Raw genomic sequence first — 22738 nt, 5'->3', positions numbered from 1 at the left:
TTGGGACTAATGAACACTCACGTTGCTTCGATCACCACTGCAACACCGGCAGGTTCCAAGGCCTCGGAGATGGCCGACGCGATTTGTTTAGTTAGACGCTCCTGAACTGTGGAGAAGCAGAATTGGAGTGAATAAAAATGATATCTTGTCCACATATATGGACTTTATCGCCGCCTTACCTTGTAGCCTTCTGCTGAAGATCTCCACAATCCTGAGGAAGAGCGATACAACTGATGAGTCATCAGGTTTTTGACTATTTTATTTTTTGTTAACTAAGTTTTTGCATTACGACTGCAGGCGATACAGTGAGAGCTCCAAGAATGTTGCCCAAGATCTTAAGGAAGAAAATAAGAGGGAAAAGCAACACACTGCTAAAACTGAATGTAAAAATGGATGTGAGATCATTGCATAACTCAAAGGTAATAATATAGTAATGTATTAATGTAACGTTTTTAAGCTCTTTATTGTAGGGCTTTTTTTTACATTGTCGACTGCTAATTTATGATTTCTATTAAAATTAAATTAAATGACATGCTATACAATTATGAAATGTATTACATTTACATTTAACACCAGCAAATAATTCAACTCTGTATTATCTTCACTTAAAGATGTTTGTTTTTCTTCTTTTTTGTATATCCCACTGTATTATAGATTTTTTTGTTTCACATCCCTCTTCATTTTACCTTTTTTTTACTCCCTCTCTCACCCCCTTCAACAGTAACAGGACATAATCACACCCTTTCAGAAATCTAGGGGGGCAGGGGGGTCTAGAAACGTGTGCGTACCTTGCAAGTTTGCTCAAACCGACAACCTTCTTGTTTGGTAGGTACGCAATGTGGGCCTGGAAAAAAAAAACATCAATTACTATTACTTGCAACATTCCAGGAATAAATATTGTGTATATAGTGTTTTTATAATTATTTAATTAATATTAAATTAGAATTATTCAAACAATACTCAAATGTATCATCCAGATATCTTCTACTAGGATAACTATCCCATTTGGTTTCCAAATAGATTAATTTAAACGTACTCTTGAATCAAACTGTAACAGCAGTAGTATGTTAGTGTGACACGATTGTTTCTGGCTTCCCCCAGTGTCAGGAAAGTGCAACTGCAATGATGTAAAATCTCGTTCCTTACCAATCATGTTAGTAAAAATCAAGTATTTATTTAATTCAAGCCACAGCTGTGTATTGTTGTATGACTCTGACACTGTTAGTATAATAGTTGTTTAAACAATCATACCTTGCCATAGAAGGGCACCAGGTGATGCTCACAAAGAGAGAACAACTCGATGTCCTTGACGATCACCATCTCCTCATGGTTTTCATCAAAAATAGCGTCGTTTAAAATGTCTGCAAGTATGTTTAAACATTTAAATGACACAAAATACCACATAAATGCAAGATCAATGATAGACTCACCTTTTGTATTTTCCTTGTAGCCTTTGGTGAGGAACTTCATGGCTTTGGCAGCACGCAGCGGCGTCTTTAGAAGTCCTTGTCTGTTGACGTCTTCCCCCAGCTCGGTCAGGACCTCCCTGTAAGCTTGCTCGATGAGGGAGATCTGAGCCACGTCGTCCTTCTCCTCTTTGTCCGAGCAGTTGAGCTGGCTCTCGATGCACTTTTTCAGATAGTCGACCTGTCCGTTCATCTCTGAGACGTTGTGGTTCTCCATTTGGTTTGGAACAGATACCTCTGCAAGAAGATCAAGTAGTCAATGATTCAGGAAAGACTGCCCGTTGAGCATTTATACTTTGTTGTGGACCTGGAGGCGTCCTATCAATGGGAGCTCCAAACATCCATGAAAGTCACAATGACACGTATATTATTCACTAATTCTTCTTCTCGAGCTGCTGAAAAGGCCAAACCTTTCCACACTGTCAAGGTATCGAATCAGTATGTAATTGCCCTTCTTCCAATTCCATGCATTTCACTGATCCTGTGATTTCATTGGGAACCTTTAAGTCTCATGCTCACAGCTGCCATCATAATCCACCAATCAAATCATCCACACAACTCACAATACCTCTGGGGAATTAAGGTAATTTTCCTTAATTTTTAATGTAGCACGTCATCAGGTGTGACCTGAAGAGTCAGCGTTCGAACCCCATGATCACTGCACCGACAATAAGCTCCCAAGCCTGCATGAGTCAATTACACAGCGCTCGTGATGAAAGGTAAAAATACAGAGAATTAAAATGCCTGGAAATCATTTTTCTTCTACTGACTCATATACAATTTCGCTGTTGGGATCCATGGAACCATTAGCCAGGCATGGGGGCCATTCATTATCCTTTACCAGATTGTATCATCCAATGTTTCATTCATGGCCTACAAGTTATGTCAAACATAAAATACAAAATCTTTAAAGTTACGACAAAATGAAAGTTGCTAAATGAATACAGACCTTTGGGTCTATTGTGTGGAAACACCTTCAATTTATCTTTCGACTTATCTAGTAGATAATAGAAGAATAGTAACAGGTAATGTTGTGTTTCTGTTGCGCGCAAAACTATCCCTCTTCAAAGTGATGCTTTTTTACAAGCCTAACTATTAGAGAAAGTTTTGAGTAAAATAATGATCAAACTGATGATCCGATTGTAAATTGCTGGGGATTTTTTTTAAGCAACTTTCTTGTCTTACTTATGTGAGAAAACAAGGACCGATTTACTCATTTTCAACTTAAGTTTATCTAATCTCAGCCATCTTTACAGCTGTTGGACCAAATTTTTTATCACATTTATTATCTTGACGCTGTTACTGGGAAAATCTTTTTCTCACATGTGTAGATGATCCATTTCTCACTGTATGCTCCCCTGTTCATTAACACTTGTCAGCCATTACTATAACCGTTAAAACACGATGGCAATGAGACGATGCTTTCGGATGTAGTTTAGCTGCTTTTTACGTTTTTAGGTAAATGGAAACTACTTCTTTGTCAATTGTAGGAAGCTGAGAACCAATAAATAGTCCAGTCCAAAATTGTATAACACTTTGAAGGGGTATTTGAAGAGATGGGAATGGGCAACATCTTAGAGGGCCACATTTCATAATGTTCTGAGAGACGAATAAGAAGCAGCCGATTATATAGGGAAGTAGAAAGTTAATAACATCAAATAGAAAGTAAATCGGATCAGATGATGCAAATAACAGATAATCGAAAAGTGGTTATTTGATTACGTATATCTTTATTTTATATTATTATTATTATTTTATTTAAAGATTCTAAATTAAAATGAATGAATATGTGACTTTTAGAATTTGGTAATAAATATCTGGGCAGAAGAGTAAAACATTTTAAGGGGCAATACATTTTCATGAAAAGCTAAATTGAAGGAAAGGGATTACTTTTTATGAATTAATTAAGAAAATAAATGGTTAAAAACTAAATGATCTGTATTCATTCAACGGCAATAAAAAAGAACAAAATAAAAATATGAAAAGTTATTGACAGTAAGGCATATAGTTAACACATATTCTGATTATTTGTTTGACTTTGAGTTCATTAGGGTTGCACAAATACACAAATGAATAAGATCCTTGTCCACACTGTTCCAATGACTGAGACTCAGTACTGTCTTCATAATAATGGTTTCTCTCTATTAATTCCCTAGTAAATCTTTATCTGTTGTATTTCTTCCAGTCAAAGAAGAGTGTGTGATCTAAAATATTTGTCCATCGAGGTTAATGTGAGAGCCAAAGCTTAAAATAAGGGTGTTGGGTCATTATAAAGTATTATACAGTTAATTATAAATGTTGTTATACGTGTTGACCTGTTTGAAGTTGAACACATACTGAAAGGGTTTAAATATTGAATATTGTGCACTCACACCCACAGAAAAACATGTGCACATTCCTTCAAAGTTATTCTTTGTTCGTAACCTTATGTCAGCTGCTGAACACTAATCACCCTCCTCTTAAGTGGAACGCATCATTTCTGGGAGTGCATAACATTTAAAAAAACGGTCTCTGCCGGAAGCTGAAGCTCCAATTCGTAGCATCAATTGATTTTTCATCCAAAACTAACCATGAGAGAATTAATCTGAGCGTTAAAAAACAATTGTTGTTTAAATACACAGGTTTAAATTAAAATGATAAATTTTGTTAATTCATTGTTTAACTGTAACATTTATTCTACAAGAACATTTGGATAGATGCTTGAATCGCCTAATACGTTTTTTGATTAAACAAGAGTTTTATTTGAGATTTCCTTTACAAACTCAACAGGTTCTTTCTGCTTAACAAAACACAATAGAATCTAAAGAGACCAGAGCATTAGTGACGTGCTTGTGGATCACAAAACAAGTTCAGGTGACCCATGAAAAGTGTTCAATAGAGCCTTTTATATCCCAAATATCTAATGGAAATACTTTAAATAGGTACTTGTTAAGACTTTTGTTAAAAGTACAGTGTGAGGGTGAGTTTTAAAAGTGTAGAAAATGTGGTTTAAGTATTGAAATATTCTGTTATTAATTGTAAATCATAAGACTATCTCCTCTGAGTCTGGTTTAATTTGAGGTTTCTGCCTTTTAAACCTTTTTTTCTAGGTGTGGCAGCAGAGGTTCACATTAACTGAATAGAATGATTTTTATCTAAATGCGTAGTCATAGCTCCTCTTTTACATCCTTACATATTATATCATTATAACTATATAATTCCAAAACGTGCAGCTTTGGTGTTGCTAAGCCTTTATCATTCGTTATCTTTTTATGTTTTGGTTTTTGATTTGAAGTTTTTACATGTTTTCTTTCTACAGTAGATGTGGGGGGGGATGGGAGAAGATCGATTGGACACCCCTTATCTAGTGAAAAACTGTCTGTGTAACCCTAACCCTAACCCTAACTCTCCAGTCAGACCTGGAGGCTTTTTAGAGCCGTCGGTCATGTGGCCCACAGTGTCTGTCGTAAAATGTTTTATTTCAATAGCACTTAACCAAATAATTATTATTAGTAGAATTACAACTTGAAAATTATTTGAACACCGCATCAATTTTGTTTTCAAATAAAAAATTATATTAAACTTTAATTGCTAAATAACAGAGGGGACAGGAGCCCCCAGGTTGGGGACATTATTTTTTATATTGGGGGAGGGCCAGGTGCTGACCTGAATAGTCCACCTCAGCTGCCAACTGTCACACTTTGAGTGTAACTGTCACACTAGTTGAAGCCATTCTCACACCACAAGCCACACTATCATTTACATTTATCACACTTCTATTTACCCATTTAATACTCCTATTATCATGAAAAAAATGAATATAAACTTAAGTCCCTTCTGCCTAAATCTGGCCAATCCCGAGAGGAACCACTCAATATCAACCAATAAGAAGCAACATAAGGCAGGTCTTGGTGTAGTCTTTCAGAACTGCAACACTACACACACACATACAACAGTGATTACTTAACATCATTAACAGAGTACTGCAGTCAATCTAACCATCGTTCAAGTTCTCCAGTCTAGTCCATTCAACAAAACATAATAAAGCAGCTCTATGCGATTTTTAGTCGAGCGACAACCAGTGGACTAAAGTGCTAGTGTTTAGCCTGACGGGATACCACATTTCCCATGAGCACTCGCTAAATGTCACAAGTGTTGCCATGTAGGTAAGTAAGTCATTTTTATTTGTATAGCGCTTTTCCAGACCAGGGTCACAAAGCGCTTAAACAATCAAAACAATATTCAATAAAGTATATACTTTAAAGATAAAACTGATAACACAACAGGACTTCCAGAAAATCAAGGAAAAGCCTGAACAAATAAAAACGTCTTAAGATGTTTCTTAAAGGAGTCAGTAGACTCCGTCAAGCGCAAAGAGAGAGGAAGATCGTTCCAAATCTTAGGAGCAACAGCCTGAAAAGATTTCTCTCCTCTGGTCCTGAACCGTGTGCGTGGAACCATGAGTAGATTCTGATCCACAGACCTCAGAGCCCGAGCTGGGGTGTAAGGCTTGATCAGATCAATGATGTAAGGAGTCCCGGTTTGTAGCAGTTGGATGAATTTTGATGAATGAAGGATGGATACTGATGAAGTAATGAATCAGATTGTGGATAATGAAACATATTTGTTATGACAGAAGATATGGACTTCTATCCCACTGAATATAACAACAATTCAATATAGACTTTTAGAGAAATTAATAATCAAATCATCCCATAATAGTCATGTGACATTGTCAAGGTGACATGTTTTTCAATGCTATTTAAGTACTATGTTGAAATTTTCATCGGTAAATCGTAATTTATCTGATGGGTCAAGATCACATAACCCAAGTTCACCAACCACCAGGGGATTCTATTAAACTCAAATGTTAAAAGAAATACTCTATCAAGCACAAAGAATCTTTGTGATGAAGTAGCACCAAATTTAGATGTTGAACTTTTTAACCCTAACCCAAAAGTCTCTTGGTTTTTTCTGATGTCGTCAAACCCTAATATCCCAATTTACTATTGTATTTCATTGATTCCATTAGCATTAGTGGAGATATGAGAGGAAAACAGTGTTAGACAAAAAGTTCAGTTGATTTTTTTTTTCTTTATTGTGAATTTAAATTAGGAAATGGTGTTAAATTACAACATGTGTTTTTTAACAACTAAACACAAAGAGTTGCAGAATAGAAAGTCAAGGCCAGTCGTCGTGGTAACAACTCATTTCTTCAGCGCCAGAGCCAGAAACTCCTTCCTGGTTCTGGGGTCGTCGTGGAAGGTCCCCAGCATGACGCTGGTAACAGTACTGGCGTTCATCTTCTGCACACCTCTCATCACCATGCACATGTGACTGCAACACACAAAAGACTGTGTTATGATGAAGCCCTTGACAAAGCAAATTGATTCACAACTTTATCAGATCTATGTTGTAAAACGTGCTATAGCGGTTTCTTTCTTTTTTGATGTCATCACGCGAGTCGTCTCTTCCAAGAAAGCCATTGTTCAGTGAAGAGTACTCACACAGCCTCGATGACCACCGCTACCCCGGCTGGCTCCAGCGCCTCCGAGATGGCTGAAGCGATTTGCTTGGTCAGACGCTCCTGAACTGTGGAGGGAAAGCGGCGTGTCGAATGAGTCACAAGGGTAGACAAGGATATAAAAACCAAAATAAATTCACGAGGGTCGTACCTTGGAGTCGTCTACTGTAGATTTCAACGATTCTACGAAAACAAGTAAAAGGAAAATACCAGATGAGTTGAGTCTCATATGATGACAAAATCCTGATTCTGAGGAAACATGCTCACCTTGCAAGCTTGCTGAGACCAACAACCTTTTTGTTTGGGAGGTAAGCTATGTGAGCCTGAAACGTCAAAGGAGAATATTGGCGTCTGTAAAACATGTTCTGTCTTTGACTGAAATCTAACACACTAATGGAAGTTGTCAATACATTTTACAAAGCCTAGAAAGGGGGAGATTTCAATAGGAAACTGGTGGTAGCTCTTGAATAATGTGGTTTTCTAGATGGTACCTTGCCAAAGAAGGGCACCAGGTGATGCTCGCAGAGCGAGAACAGCTCAATGTCCTTGACAATCACCATCTCCTCGTGGTTTTCATCGAAGATGGCATCGTTTAGGATGTCTGCAAACAGTGTCAAAATAAGCCCATGAGTCACTCGGAGCAAGGGTTAAAGTCTCACCTTGGGTCGTCTCTTTGTAGCCTTTAGTCAGGAACTGCATGGCTTTGGCAGCTCGCAGTGGCGTCCGTAGAAGTCCCTCTCTGTTGATGTCCTCCCCGAGCTCGTTCAGGACCGTCGAGTAGGCGCTCTGGATGCGAGACAGCTTGTTGGCATCTGCAGCGTCCTTGTCGTCGATCTCTTTTTTGTGCAAGCTGTTGTGTTTGCCCTCGACACGCATGTCCAGATATTCTGCCACGACGCCGTTCATCTCTGAGCTGTTGAGGTACTCCATTCTAAGTGTTTCTGGAGATGTGAAGCCGCTGCAGGATACAATGAGAGTGGAAGGTGGATCTCTGGTGGTTCAGTGGTGTCTTGGAGGACAACCCTTAGTGTTTTTATACACCGATGCAGCGCCTAAAGGCTGCATCATGACTGGGAACTCAAGACACTCCATGACAGCAGGAATGACACGTCAATTAGGGCCTCATCGGAGCTGGTTTACATGAAGACAATATAACTAGGGAGCATCACAATCAATTTCAAATAATCTTTTATCAAATTCCATGGAACAGCATTTGACTGATCCTGTGATTCCACTTTTAAAAGCTGTAAGTCTCATTCTCGCATCTGTGTTCATTGTACTCAACACCTCATTCACATGCAACTATTCGCACACGGTGTATCTTATCTGCCTTTCAAACGAGCCACAGTAATTTACATTTGAGGATCAGTGGTCTATGTTCATTTACTAGGGGAGCGTGGATTATGTGGTAAGTAAGTAAGAGTTCCAACTTTATTGGAATATAGGGGTTTGTAGTAGAACTTTATAGACTAATTGTGGATTTGTCAGAACATCAGTGTTCACATACTTGTTTTTCACCACAGACCTTCAGAAGAAAATGACAAAAGTTTAGTGCATGAATGATGCATCCATTAGCATTATCTCTGGGCTTGTTTCTCCAAGATAAAGAAAGAACTTCTGCTCTATTCTTATTATGCTTGTCTCAGTCAAATTCGCTTAAGGAAATAAGACTTTAAACATTTGTAAACGAGTGGAAAAACTAACTGTATATGGTACCTTTTTTTTCCATTGACTTTTATATTGGTTTATATTTTTGCTGATCATGCTTTTTCTCTTCTCACTGTTTTATCTTTAGGTTGACCCGCAAATATAATCTCAACATTTAACTGGTCATTTGGAACCCTGACATAAAAAGTAAACCTGCATGAAACAAGCATCTCCACGTGTCAAGAGTGACAGGCTAACGATATTCAAAGAAAATACTGTCTTTAAAAAAATTATACAAATACTAATATTTTTTTTTGTTTGTTTTAGGATTTAATTTTCCATTTTCTTTTTAAGTTGGAATTTCATGTCCCACAAAATAAATAAAGACATGGGAAAAGTATTAAAATCCAACATGTTCATTATACCTACTTGATCATAGTTTTTTATTATTTCGATTCTATTCAAATGTTTAACAATTGTTATAATAAAAATGTTGTAATATATTTCTATAATGTCAAAAGGGCCCTTTAACAGACTATACTCCTTTATTTACAATTATATTATTCTCACCTGAGACATCTTCAAAGGCTCTTTTTCTTTGTCCCTTATTTAAATTAGCTATCCCCCCAACCTCGAAATACACACACACACACACCAACCCTGTGTTAGAGGCTACGGTTTAATTAATGCTGTGAATGTGAAGCTGTCCTTAATCTACTGATGAAAACCTTCATGTCAGGTTACTGTTATCTGTAATTATTCAGACAAACGCAGTAATTATGTCAAATGAGTAAACTCATGACCAGATCCGGTCTGCCAAGTCACTGTATGTGGCATTAAAGTATAGGAAAGTCAATGTGTTATATGACCTTTAGAGATTATGTCCCGTGACTTAGATTGCTATGAGATTTCAGCCCGTTGAGTGATTGAGTTTGACAACCCTGAATAAAATAGAGCTTCGCAATATCACATTGGATTCGTATCGTGGTCTAAATAGAATCCCTTCACAGTAACAGTTTGTGTCATGGTGTACTGTATGTTTAGGTGTAACAATTGTGTTTCTGGATTGGTGTGGATATTTCTCAGCAAAGCCTTATTCATATTTAAAAAACAACAACAAAGCAAATATATAATCTAATTTTTTAAGCTTTATTTGTGTGGAAGAAGACCAGTTAAAACAGAAGTAAGGATAGTACCCAGTAGCTAGCAATACTAGTAGTAATATACTGTAGTATAGTATCCAACAATAAAGTGGATTATTGTTAACAGTGCTTTAAGTAAGATAGGTTTTTAATTAGGCAAATGTCAAAAACAATTAAATCGTTCTGTAATCCAAAATAGTACAAAAGTTACCAAACATTACAATTTTGACATCCTAAAAACACAAAGCCCTACCGTTGCCTAACCCTACCTGTCGGTATACTGCATATACTGTACAGCCCTTATTACAGTTCAAAATAAATCTGTCAAGGCAACTGTATTGTATCATCAGTATGTTTTCGTTTGTACAAAACTCTCTTTTCATTTAAATATTTACATTAGAAAATGTGATTAAGCCCCGCCCACTAAAATGCTTTGTTTTTCCAGCGTTTAAATCTGCTTTACGATAACCAAACCCACTCTACTGTGATTGATCAAACATCAAGGTGGTCTCCCCCTCCAAGGGACCCGTTATACAAACAAAGCAGGGCATAGTTACAGGCGGCTAGAGGAGCAGTGATGCCCATTAGAGAGCATATATTCCTTTATTTACAATAATATTCTTCTCACCTAAAACATCTTAAAAGGCTCCTTTTCTTTGTCCCTTATTTAAATGAGCTTGACCCCCACTACTCAGCCTGAGGGCAGTCCTTGGTTCACACAGGCAAATAACATGTTCATGTATAGTATGTGTCGTGAGGATGTTGTCGGTAGGATCTTGACAATGCAGAGCCGTATCAGTTCAGCGTTGACTGAGACCAAACAAAAGTGACAGTTGAAGTCTCACTGCTGCACTAGATGGTGTTCGTTTTGGCTTGGTCATTTTTCCAAACCCTTTCACCCTGACCCACTTTATTTTGTAACTCTGTGATTGCTGCTGCAGTCATATCAGGAACATTCCCTGGTATTTCCTTGAGGATTCATTGCATCATCTTGAAGGGCATGGCACTGTGACTGATCATATTCTCCCAGATCATGTGTTACCTCTGGTGTTGTGATGCATTTGAGTCCCATCACTGTTGTTGTGGGTACTTATAAACTGAGTTATGAGTGCTCTTGGCTTCATTTAACAACTCATGGAGGAAGTTCCTGCCGCACAGATCACCATCAAAACAAACACAACACACTGAACCCAGAAGCTCAACTTTGACCTCGCTTTTCTTGCGAGAAGAACAGTTACTAGAACGGCGTGAACACGCTTGCCATCATTCCAGGTGGATTAAATAAAGTTTCCACTGTTTTTTTTTTGGTTTGTTTCACCTAATGCGCCTTATAATCCAGTGCGCTTAATATATGAATAACATTCCGAAATAGAATATTCGTTGACAATGAACCTTAAATTACACTGTGCAATATAGTGCAGAAAATAAGTTACGGTAAGTAAAGTTATTTGATTTCTGTTATTTTGACTATTATGAAGTACCTATTTAAAGTGGGTTTACCAGAGTGTTTGTATAGCATAACTTCGATAAAAAGGATGGTATGTCAGAGTTAATACATTTACATCTAGCAGTGGCAGTATCGGCCTGTGAGGCGCCGCACAGAAAGACAAAATGATTGATTCATTGAGCCTCAATCTATCCAAAATAGTGTTTGTTCACTCTTTTCAGAAGTTTGTGTATAATGGTTGACAGTGGTGATGTATTATTTAGATGACCTTACTCACTGATATCTTCATAAGTCACAATATCAACTAGATCTAAGCGGCCACGTAAAATTTGTTGGAGGGTCGACTTTTGGACCCCAGGTATTGTGTACTTATTTTCAGTCCAATCCATCATTTTTGAACTGTCACGTTTGCCAGATTTTGAATTTCATTTGTTGGTTGTTGTAAATATCCTCTTCTTCTGTGTCCCCTTTGACGCTGGCCTAAATTACCTTTGAAGATGTTCCAATGTTATCCATCCCTGGTCCTGTACATTACCAACATTGTCCCAGTGTCCACGGTCTACACTGGGAACCCTCGTGATATTCACTCAGTGTTTCTTGTCTGTGTAGCATCTTTAGCTTCTGCTACAAATAAGCTTAAAACATAGACTTAATTTCAACAATTCATCTTGTCAAGGGCTCACATCAAGAGGGACAGTAAAGAAGAGCAATATGGATTTGGATGTTTTTAAGTGTTTGATTTAGGATGAAGAAAACTGGATACGGTTTGCGACCATCATGTCTGCCTATAACTCCCAACACTTAATCAACTAGAAGGCGAGTAGAAAATGAGTGATATTTGAATTCTGGTTGAACTATCCCTTTGAGTATAGTCTAGCCAGTATTGAATTCTCTCAATTTTACTTTATTTATATTTACTTTTTTCTATTGTAAATTAGTGTTCATAACCCTCCACACACACCATTGACCACAGTGGAATAACCTGCAATGATCTCATCCCATTAAATCCATTCAACATCGGTTTCAGTCTAATTGTTCTGTGTACAGTTGTTGATGTTGAACTTTTTGAGCCTGGTGGGCGCGTCTCAAAATGACTTAGCCATCCAGTTTGGTCCCTGAGTCTTGAGTTTGACGCATGTGAACTAGATGGAGTAACATTCAATTTGATTTACAAACAATAAACTTGGATTTAAACTTGTGAAGATTATGCTTAGACTAACCACCACTCACATACACTAACAGATCATTTAGAGGCCCTTGAGTAACCGGAGAAAACCCATCAAGCCCATGGAGATTGTGGAGTCCCCGCTGGAAATACAAAAGTTCTTTCCACGTTCACAGTTCTCTCAGGTTGCCACAGTAACCTTATGCAACCTAATGTTGATGTTTGATGTAGCATATACAGTTAAGAATATCTGTCCTGACTTGGTCTTGAATGAATCTTCCATGTAAAACCATTTGTTTCTTGTCAGTCATGCTTATACAGCTCGAGGTTTTGCGGTTGTTTTTCCAGTAAATTCCAACACTGTGGTGTGTTTGGCCTCTTGTGATCTTGCCGTCAGAAGAGAGAACATTTATCTTGAGTGAGCAGCCTGTACTCAGGCCACATTTTCTTGCATGTGTCACCACAGAGCAAGTCTCGAGACCCACCTGGGAAAAAAAACCTAAAAAAAAGTATTTCCCCTGAAATGTAGTTTGATGGTTTCATTCTTTCAGAAGACGAGATTCAACTTTTTTGTCCAATAAATTTGCCTCAGTGGACACTGCTGTCCCAGAGCTGTAAAGATACTGAGGTTGTCTTTGGACTAGAGGGTCAAAATAAGCCAATCAGAGCGACCTATGATGTGTATGTTGGCCACCAAGAGAAGAGAAAAATAGAAGTTCAGTCAACTTCGCTCAGAGAGGCGACAAAGGAGATTAGAGTGTTGAGGGATGTAGACACAAGATAAGCTACAGTGAACAATATAGACTTGGGGACAGTATGTGGCTCTTGGCTTTTATTTATGTGGCCCCTCATGAGGCCAGAATAAAATAATCATGCAGAAATGTTTGCGACAGCCGACTGTAGGGTTCTAGCGATACACCAATCTCACAATACATTTCCATATGATTTATTTAGCTCACAATGGAATATATTCTGTTAGACTTGCATCATTTTCAGAGGCACACTGAATGGCTCACTAATGTGAGATCTTGTGATTGTTCAACAGTCTTTTTGAATGAATTATAAGAAGTGAAAGCAAAAATATGTCCAAACATCCGCTTTAAATGCAGCTGGAGACAGTTGGATAGTATCCTCTCATCCTCAGTCATCGTCAGGATCTTGCAGGATTTCATTGTTCCTCTAGCTGCAGGGGAAGCAACGACTGCTAACTATTATCCAGAAGTTTAATTGCAGCCCAAACAGAACAAACAGTGAATACTTGCATAATGATTGCGTTTTTTTATTTAATACCGACTAAAATAAAAGATGCATTTATGCCTGTAAATGACATGGATAATTCTGAAAATAATGCCAACCCTTAGTTAGTAGTTAATGTCACTTTAAAGAGATAGTTAACCCAAAATTCAAACTTCACTAATTTTCTTTCTCACCCTCATGACGACTAAGGGTTGGGATTGTTTTTAGAGAAATCCGTTACTTTTAAGAGTGATGGACAAATAATTGAATGAAATAAGTCTATATTTTACTCTCGTTTGTGGCAGAAGTACTCGGAAAGTACTGCGGGTAAATATTACGAGTGCTTCCACAGCGAACTCAGTCTACTGTCTAGGAAGCGCTTGCGTTATTACCAGGAGTACTTCCTGTTAATATAGCTTACTACTGTTTAAAAGTCTGCCACATGCAAGTGTAAAATATAAACTTGTTCGTTACAGACGAGCAGTATGGAGGTATATGGATGTTTTTAAGCGTAATTTTGGAGAAAGTTCTTCCCTCGGCTCCGTTTTTGTCACTAAAATGGATGTACATTTTTGTCTAGTTGTACATTGATTTATGTACCTGGGGCACCTCAGTCACAGAAGAAGACTCACTTCCTCTGCCTGGAGCTGGCCCTGGTGCAACCCAGAACAAGATATGAGAAGAAAACACATCTTTCAGTGTAAACTATTACCTGAGGTGGATTAGGAAAAAGTTGCGTGTAACCTTTGCATAGGTGATTTAAATGACCTGTGTTTCCTGTACTGACGGAACAAGCTTGGTATTGTTGTGTTTTGTTTGCGTGTTGGCACTGAATTCGTAACGAAGGTACTTTTGACAACCCTTACCTACACGGTACACATTATGCTAGACATTTTTCCATCTTACCTTTTTTCGTACTTTTATATCTTCATATCGCCCAGCACTGCTGCTACAAGTCGACTAAACTCAAACCTCTTATTTGATTGTGACCACAATACTAAACCTTTATCTCAGGGTCATCGAAGGCCAAACAAATGTGTTTGTGGTATCCCTTGTGTTGTCTCTGGGTCAAGATGAATGACCTCCCTGGCTTCCATAAATACATATGCATGTGTGCATGTCGTTCACCTTGACCCAAAGACAACACATTGGTAAATGAAACGTCTTCTTTCTCTTTTTAATCTTCCTTTTTTTACTCCCTTGACACTCACAAGGAAAACCCACAATGTTACGAAATGAAAAAAAAGATAACCTTTCAATTCCAGACCAGATTTGGTGCATAAAATTAAATGCCTAATGAAAGGGAAGATTGTGATTCCTAAGAAACACAGTATCTTAACAGCCTTGATGGGAAGCGAGCGTTTGTCTGTGACGTCATGTGCCACACGATACACCCAGGAGGCCATTTTCATCGTCTTTAATCTGCCATCTAAAAATGGATTATTTGCTTTTGATCATTTTTGACCGTTTTTGCTGAGTTTATTAAGTCATGGCTCTGCAAGTAATTTGCTGTGGTTTTGATTGGTGGGGATTGGATGAAGCATTTGACTGAATCTCACGTCTTTGATTAACACCTTTTTTTTGACATGTAAGACACTTATGACCTTAAAAAAAATCTCTCCTCTGGAATTAATATCAACAGACTTTGATCATTTTAATACTTCATTGAAGATTTCACAGAATTAAGATTCTAATTCCTAAATACACAAAGTATGACAGGGGCAAGTTTTACCTTTATACCTATGTTATCCAATAATTCAGCTAGCGAGTACAGTGGTCCCTCGTTTATTAAGGGGGTCACACTTTCAGAAAAATCTGCAATGAAGGAAATCTGCAAAATATTGACTGTGTATTTTTTTTACTATTACTCCTAAATAAGTGCAAATAAATCATATTCAATTGTGTTGCTAATTTCCCGATTGAGGTCTCGGATCATGTGTGGGTTTAAGAAATATCATCTGCCGTTTATGTCACCTAAAAAAAACAGTTCCTTCGTAATAGCCAGAACATGCAAGCACCGTTTGGGTGGTTTGTTGAACATATTTTATTAAATCATTTATGCATTTTAAAAAATGTTAAGATTGAGAAGAGAAAACTGATCAATTTCTGATGTTTTTCTCATTTCGATCACAATACAAAAAAAAAGCCACTCAGCCCCATAACAGAATGAGCGGAAGTCTCAATAAATAATAAGAATGAAATTGCATGTACTATATGAGATTCACACAGTTGTGGCCTAACCCTGGACTCACACAGAGTTTGGTCAAGGGTTGGTTTTCATTTGATCGTTACGGGAAATGGAATCAGAAGATGCACATCGAGGCCAGGTCCTCAAATGACCTCTCAAATTGCATTAGGTTCTATTTTGTCGGGATCACTGAGACCATTCATGCTGGACAATCCGTGGCAAAAGTAGATCCCATCTGGGTAATTGTCAACAAACGGACATCCAACCGATTTGAACCCTGGAACATAAACATTCCTTCGTAAGCGACGCAGGTCTTCAAACAAAAAATGGCACAATTCTGGAACTTACAGAGAACTGATCACATGTTAATGTATTTCAGAAAACATTCATTCCTCACACTTCACACTTCATCATCTATGGTTCGTTCAGTGGTTCGCGGGTTTCTTCTGCGTCAGTGGTTTCCAACTCCCGGGTCGGTCCGCCAGGCATTTGAAACCACAAATAAATGATTTTATTCCTGTTGTGTTGATTATTACAGTCTGAAAGGTCTTATATATATATATTTTTTAAAAACAAACAGGATTCTCTCCATATAAGCATGTGAATCCCGACATGTCAAGAAGCTATTTCAAACACGTTTCCTCAAAAAAACAAGTAGAGAAAAACAGTTATAAAAAGGACTTCCTGTTGGATAAAACCAGCCCAGAGCTCCTGCTGATTCAGTTATGCTGCGATTTATTTGATTAATTCCTTCATCTTCTACCGCTTATTCCTTTATGGCGGTCGCAGTGGGGGCTGGATTCTATCCCAGCTTCTTTGGGCGAGAGGGGCGGGACATCCTTAACAGGACGCCAGTCTGTCGCAGGGCACACAAACATAATACAACCATCTAAACAATTTTGACAAGTTACCAATTAACCTCTGTATGATTTTGGACCGTGGGAGGAAACCGGAGTGCCTGAAGTAAACCCACATAACACGGGGAGAACATACAAACTCCACACAGAAAGGCAGGAAGTTGCCCAACAGGGAAGAGAACCGGCAACAAATCTTGTTAAACGTTAAGGTGTTATTGTATGCATTGAACGTTTAATTATTTCAGGTCGTGCCATTTTCTTTTGCTTTTAATCCCAATGTAATGATGATAATAGATATTAATGTCATCACGTTAAACCTCCTTGGAGCGTAAATGGTTGACGACCCCTCAGACTCTATCTTATACTCAGAACATGACGCTTTCAAGGAAATGGCTCAAGTTCAGCTTCGTTCAGTATCAGATTTGGCCACTCATCCTTGTCAACAGCGTTTGTGTAAGGTTGCTGGAAGAGTGAACCACACCGGGGGGGACGGAGAAGGAGTGGTGATGTTACAAAATTAAAAAAGATCATTTTTTTCACGCACCAAATTTGCTCCAGAATCTAAAGGGTATTTCAAACTGGTTCTATCTTAACAGCCGTGATGGGAAGCGAGCGCGTGCGACGTCAGGTGCCACACAACGGACCCAAGAGGCCATTTTCATCGGCGTTAATCTGCTATTTTAAGACATTAAATGTTTTCACTAAATCAAAAGACACTTAACCTGGTGTTAAATTATAGTTTTGTTATTTAATTGGAGATTTAAAGAATTTAGATCTAATCCTCAGACACAAAGTGGGAAGTTTCAACTTAGAATGACTGCAGCTCACAATGTTATCCACTAACTTGGCTAACTAGTTCAGTCGTCTTTCGTATTTTAAGAGAATTACTGTTTTAAATAAAAAGCTGAAATAAAGAAAATCTGCTAAAAATTGACCGTGTAACTCTATCCATTCAAATACAAGTTGAGGCCTCAAAATCCCTCCTTGCAGTCTTTTTATTAAAAATGTAATGATTTTATCATTTAATAACATGAAGGTATTGATGATCACTAACCCCCCAAAAATATATTACAGCTCCTCTAAATTTTGAACTTCTTTACGGGAGGAGAGAAACGAGCAAAGAACAAGACAAGGCAGCAACAGCCGAAGGATATCAATGGTCAACACAGTGTTTTCTGTAAATGTTTATTTGTGGTATGAACGTGTCTATATATATATTTGATACGAACACAGAAGGTACAGACAGTTAGTGCAGGTTAGGTACATGAAGCGGCTCATCAGGACCATCGATATATTCACATTATTCACCTTTAACTTGTCTGCAGATAGACATCAGGAAATAATTATTTGTATTTCATTATATTCAAACTAGTCATTACTTTGGCTTTGATGTTTTGGGTGGCTTGATATTTGAAGTTTTTAGGGTGAAAAAGGTTGTTGACTACAACATCCTGCATAGAAAAGTAAATATAAAGTTTTCTTGTTTTACTATCATTTGCGTAACAGTGATTGTTTATATTTATGTATCAAATGTTTCAGTGTTATATGTGCAATAATGCAATATTGTCTCGTTAAATGTGGCGATAAAATGCTTATTAGTCAATATTCTTTTTATGTAAAAATAGTTTCTCATTCACGAGGATACTGCAGGACAAACTATAGCGTCATACATAAATATATATATATTTCAGTAAGTTCCAGTGGAGCCGCTGGTTCACGGCTCAGATCCAGTTCTGATTGTGGTGACGCAGCGATGACTGGTGTCCCTCAGACTGCTGACGTCAGTGGCTGCTGGACGGGCCTCTGGACGCTTTCGGACTTTCCTAGAAGACAAACATGTTCCGCTTCAGTACGTTAACACGTTACCGTGAATTTGTCCCACGTTAAGTTCTGGTACATCTTGACAGTGGTCCATCAGAGAGGTTGATTTACACACAGATTATATCGCATGTGAGATGGTCCTGGCTCACGTCTGGACCTTTTGTCTTGTTTACTAGTATTCAATGTATGTCGCTAGTCTGGATGTTTTTGTGTCAAGGTAAATAAAGGTAAACAGAATCAATATGTGAAATATATTTTAAGTACCGCCTGTTAAAGGTTATACAATTTGACATGATTCAGAGCAATAAAGCAAAAATAAAACTTTTTTTATAAAAATATTTTATTTTTTTGGTTTCTGTTTATTCATCTGTTATTTTATCAATATTTTATTTGGAATAACGAACAGCCAAAACCATGTACAATTAAAATAAGGTAACACTTTTTAACTAAAGCATCATCTAATAAATTCTGCGTTTAAAAGTCTGATTAAAAAATATTATAATGATGAAGAATACTGTCGCCGCTAGAGGGCAGCACACTGCCTTCAGTTCCGGTTGTGACTTGTTACCAGTAACTGCACGGTTTCACCAGTTTGGACATAAAATCCACTCAGTGGGGAGAGTACTTTTAAGAGACTTTTATTTGCTAAAGAATATTTGAGTATAATTGAAGTATTTTTTTATTTTGTTTTAATCGAGCTGCACTGGTGTGGTCGTTCAGAGGACTGGGGCGGACTCACCATGGGACTCTGGGTTTTGGCATAGTTCATGTGGGCGTAGAGCAGCACAGCGGTGTCATTGTGAGACGCCTCCAACGCAATGGAAAGAGCGTTGCTGCCATCCTGAGGAGAGAAAATACAAACGTGTCACTTGACTCGACTGAATAAGTCTGTGACAGGTCAGGTCGAAGTTTTGGGTCCATGCTGGCTCAAGAAAAAGAAATGCACAGCAACGATTAAAAATCATAACAGGCATACCTCATATCAACGTGTATGTATTTAAGGAAGCCAGGGAGGTCGTTCATCTTGACCCAGAGATAACACAAGGGATGCTACAAACACATTTGTTTTTAGGCCTTCGCATCACCTTGAGATAGCACAAGGGTTATAGAATCGTAGATTTTCTAAACAAACATTTTTTAGACATAGAGTTTGATTCTTTTTCCAATAATTCAAAAATACATTTTCAGAAATGTCATGTTTTTTTAATTAAAAGCCTTTTAAATAAATATTGAATTTTACTAAGGAAAATGTACAGAATGTCAAACTATGTGTAAAAAATAATCTTAATTTGGTCTCGAAAAGCGCTATATAAATAAATATTACTTACTTACTTAATTTTCTAATTAAAATTGTAAAGAAAAAATAATATAATATATAATATAATCCATATATAAACTATTGAATTAAATAATGTAGACAAATAATTGTGGCAAAAAAAATTATGCATTAAAAAAATGTCAACATTTTGTTTAACTTTCTTGTTTTTATCTACTTTAAAGTGTCAGAGATTTAACCCGACCAATTAGTTTGAGAAAAAAAAGATATAATGATACAATGGTTAAAGTTCTTTTGGGTGAGACGTGAAAACCAACCCTAGTCAAAAAATAGTTTGTCTATGCGCCCAAGAGGGTTGAAAGTACAGTAGTGTAACTACAGTGCAGTGGTGCAGGAACTAAACTGACTATATAGTATGTGTGAATGGCTGTCAAAGCGCTTTGTGACCCTGGTCTAGAAAGACGCTATATAAATAGAGATTATTATTATTATTATTATTATATACATTTGCTCTCTGCTGCCCCCTACTGTGCACATCGAGTTTCATCACAGATTACTGCTTCATGCAAGTTTACAAACTTTTAAAAAAATAACTCTTTCCCACAAACTATGCCAACACCGAGTCTTCTTTAATATAAAGCTGATCCACTTCACACGCATGATCTCCTGTGACTTCCTGTTTGGCTCAGAGGAGGGTTCGAGGGGTTTCCCCGGACCTCCACCTCATAGTCCAGCTGTGCTCAAACTCAGTCCAGAAGCAGACGAGTTGTTCTGGCTCCAATCCAAGCGATTCAATTTCAGCCCTTCTGTCTGACCCTCAGTCAGGTCCACGGTCCCAAGACAAGGATGAGATTAGCTTCCAATAAGAGCTGCATGTGACATATCCACTGTAAACTTTTAGCCTAGAAGACGCTTTTTTATCTTTAATCTGCATCGTTTTATCCACGGTTACCACATCATGAGCCTCACTGTGTCGCAAACATCTCATAAATATATACATTAACACTGATTACAAATGTTGTAATTTAATTCAGAATATCTTGGTTTTCGTCTACTTCCTGTTTACGTCTCAAAGCAACTTCAGTATAAAAATGTAGATTTAATTTAGCTGTTGAAAGACAGATAGTTCAAACAAAAAGGTGATCGCTCGACAAACTTATGTCGTAACGACCAGCCAGTTTATGGAAATTCATTATTTTGAAGAAACTCTGTTCAGTGAATACATCGTTCATTCATCAATATCTTTCACTTGATCTCGAAACGGGGTCACAGAGGGCTCAAGCATATCCCAGCTACCCAAGGGAAAAGGTGGGGGACATCCTGGATAATTTCTCTGTCCATACCGTTGTTAGCGAAATGTTGGAAATGTGACATGTCTTTTGAGTTTGCGTGGTTATTTTTATTGTTGTAAAATAATAAATATATATGTTTATATTTTGGTAACTCTTTGTGTTCACATGGTCCACCTGGAACTGAACTTAACTCTTATGCAATTTTGTCATTTTTTGAAAACATTACATTTTAGGTACTTTTTTTTAATTTTGTGAACTCATCTAGACACACAATCTCTGAGCAGAGGTCAGAGTATCTTTTGTACTTTTTATATTTTAGTCTTTTATCAGTCAAAATAAATCATGATCTAAAGTAATTATTGTTAAATTCAATCAAAACATTAGCTTGTTTACATTTTTCCAAGTTTTTCCGTCATGTGAGGCATCTTTTCTTCTCTCATAGTAATCAGTTCCCCTCAGAAGAATGTGATCGAAGAGACAGACGCGCCGTAAATCTGTTGCTAACTGAGGGGGAACTGAAGGAAGAACTAATTCACAGAAATATTCCCTGAAGAAGGCACTTCCTGGAGTCGGATTAAACTGAATCACAGATCTATGATGAACATCAGCCTCCGTTTCTTCTCCGAAGTTTGGGTCGAACATCAACAAACACACGCTGGATGCTGTAAACACCGGTGATTGTCTCGGTGCGTCACACGACTGCCTTCAAATAAATAATACACTGCCTCCAAATGATCCCAGGTGCTGCTCAAAATGCTTCTGCCACATGTGAGGTTCACTCGTCGGGTGGGAAACTGTTGTCTGATACGTTTCCTCCGAGTGTCACTTAATTATCTGCTGCGCTTCCATTATTTCCTCCTTAGTCAGCAACGTACAGTCAGATTAGATTTGTGTCCTTTTCTTGGCTCAGAGCTGCTTACAAAAACAGGACTGAAACACTTATGACCTCGACTTATGGCGACAGGAAGCTCACTGACATACGTCTAACTTACAAACCATCCTGGTATGGAATGTAGGGCTGCGACAACAAATCGATGAAAGCCCATTTTTGAAAGAGTCAGATGAATATTATGGCGCTTGATAACTTCTGGATATTATCTCTGCCAGGAGAGTAAGGGATCCAAAGCATGCTCCTGAAATCTATTAGTCCAGAGTCACATATTTTGTGGCAGCTTTTCCACAACGCAATACATTTAGAAAAAGTACAGAGGCAAATTAGGACCAGAATAAACAAGTTTTAAGCAGAAAATATGAGGATTAAACCAATTTTGAGCTTAAGTTTAAAACACAGAAGTTACTTAATTTTGCAGAGCAAACGAAGTAATTGATCAGTGAACCCAAAACAGATATAGATAGATATAGCATATATTGCAAGATTTTTTTTAAACATTTATCGTTGCTGCCTGTTCATTTTGTGTCAGACCGTCTTATCTCGACATCCCTGGTCTTACGTTATCAATGATGGAGACGTCGCAGCCCGGCTGTTCCAGCAGCAGCTTGACGATCTCGGCCCGGCCGTGCTCGCTCGCACACATCAGCGCCGTCGATCCCTCGTCGTCCTGCACGTTGACGTCGGCGTCGCACTCCAACAGAGCCAGAACCATCTCTTGCCGGCCGTGACTGACCGCCAGCATCAGCGCCGTCTGACCCGCCTGCGCCAAAACAAACACATCAGCGTTGGCTACTGAGGATTCAATC

The 22738-nt window shown here is 37.9% G+C and overlaps 2 protein-coding genes across 2 annotated transcripts in view; both read right to left on the bottom strand.

Annotated features, from left to right (window-relative positions):
* Positions 1–6645: 6645 nt before the first annotated feature.
* On the bottom strand, positions 6646–7899 carry LOC148086656 (uncharacterized). Its single transcript, XM_087783014.1, has 6 exons — positions 7629–7899; positions 7461–7570; positions 7237–7292; positions 7121–7152; positions 6953–7037; positions 6646–6782 (listed from the first exon to the last, which is right to left on the bottom strand). The coding sequence occupies exons 1-6, from the start codon at positions 7897–7899 to the stop codon at positions 6653–6655; spliced, it is 684 nt and encodes a 227-aa protein (XP_087639140.1). The 3' UTR covers positions 6646–6652.
* Positions 7900–17829: 9930 nt separating this feature from the next.
* The window catches only part of kank3 (KN motif and ankyrin repeat domains 3), a 31090-nt gene continuing 26181 nt past the window's right edge, over positions 17830–22738 (bottom strand). Inside the window, exons 10-12 of the mRNA XM_087784834.1 lie at positions 22492–22692; positions 19212–19313; positions 17830–18474 (exon numbers count right to left, since the gene is read on the bottom strand). Of these exons, the coding sequence (XP_087640960.1) occupies positions 18433–18474; positions 19212–19313; positions 22492–22692 (345 nt within the window). The 3' untranslated portion in view covers positions 17830–18432. The remainder of the gene's footprint in view (positions 18475–19211; positions 19314–22491; positions 22693–22738) is intronic.

This window comes from Callionymus lyra, chromosome 2, assembly GCF_982586985.1.
Source record: "Callionymus lyra chromosome 2, fCalLyr1.hap1.1, whole genome shotgun sequence".
NCBI classification, from domain to species: Eukaryota; Metazoa; Chordata; class Actinopteri; order Syngnathiformes; family Callionymidae; genus Callionymus; species Callionymus lyra.
The sequence above is the reverse complement of the archived record's forward strand: the minus strand, read 5'-3'. Positions and strand labels throughout refer to the sequence as shown.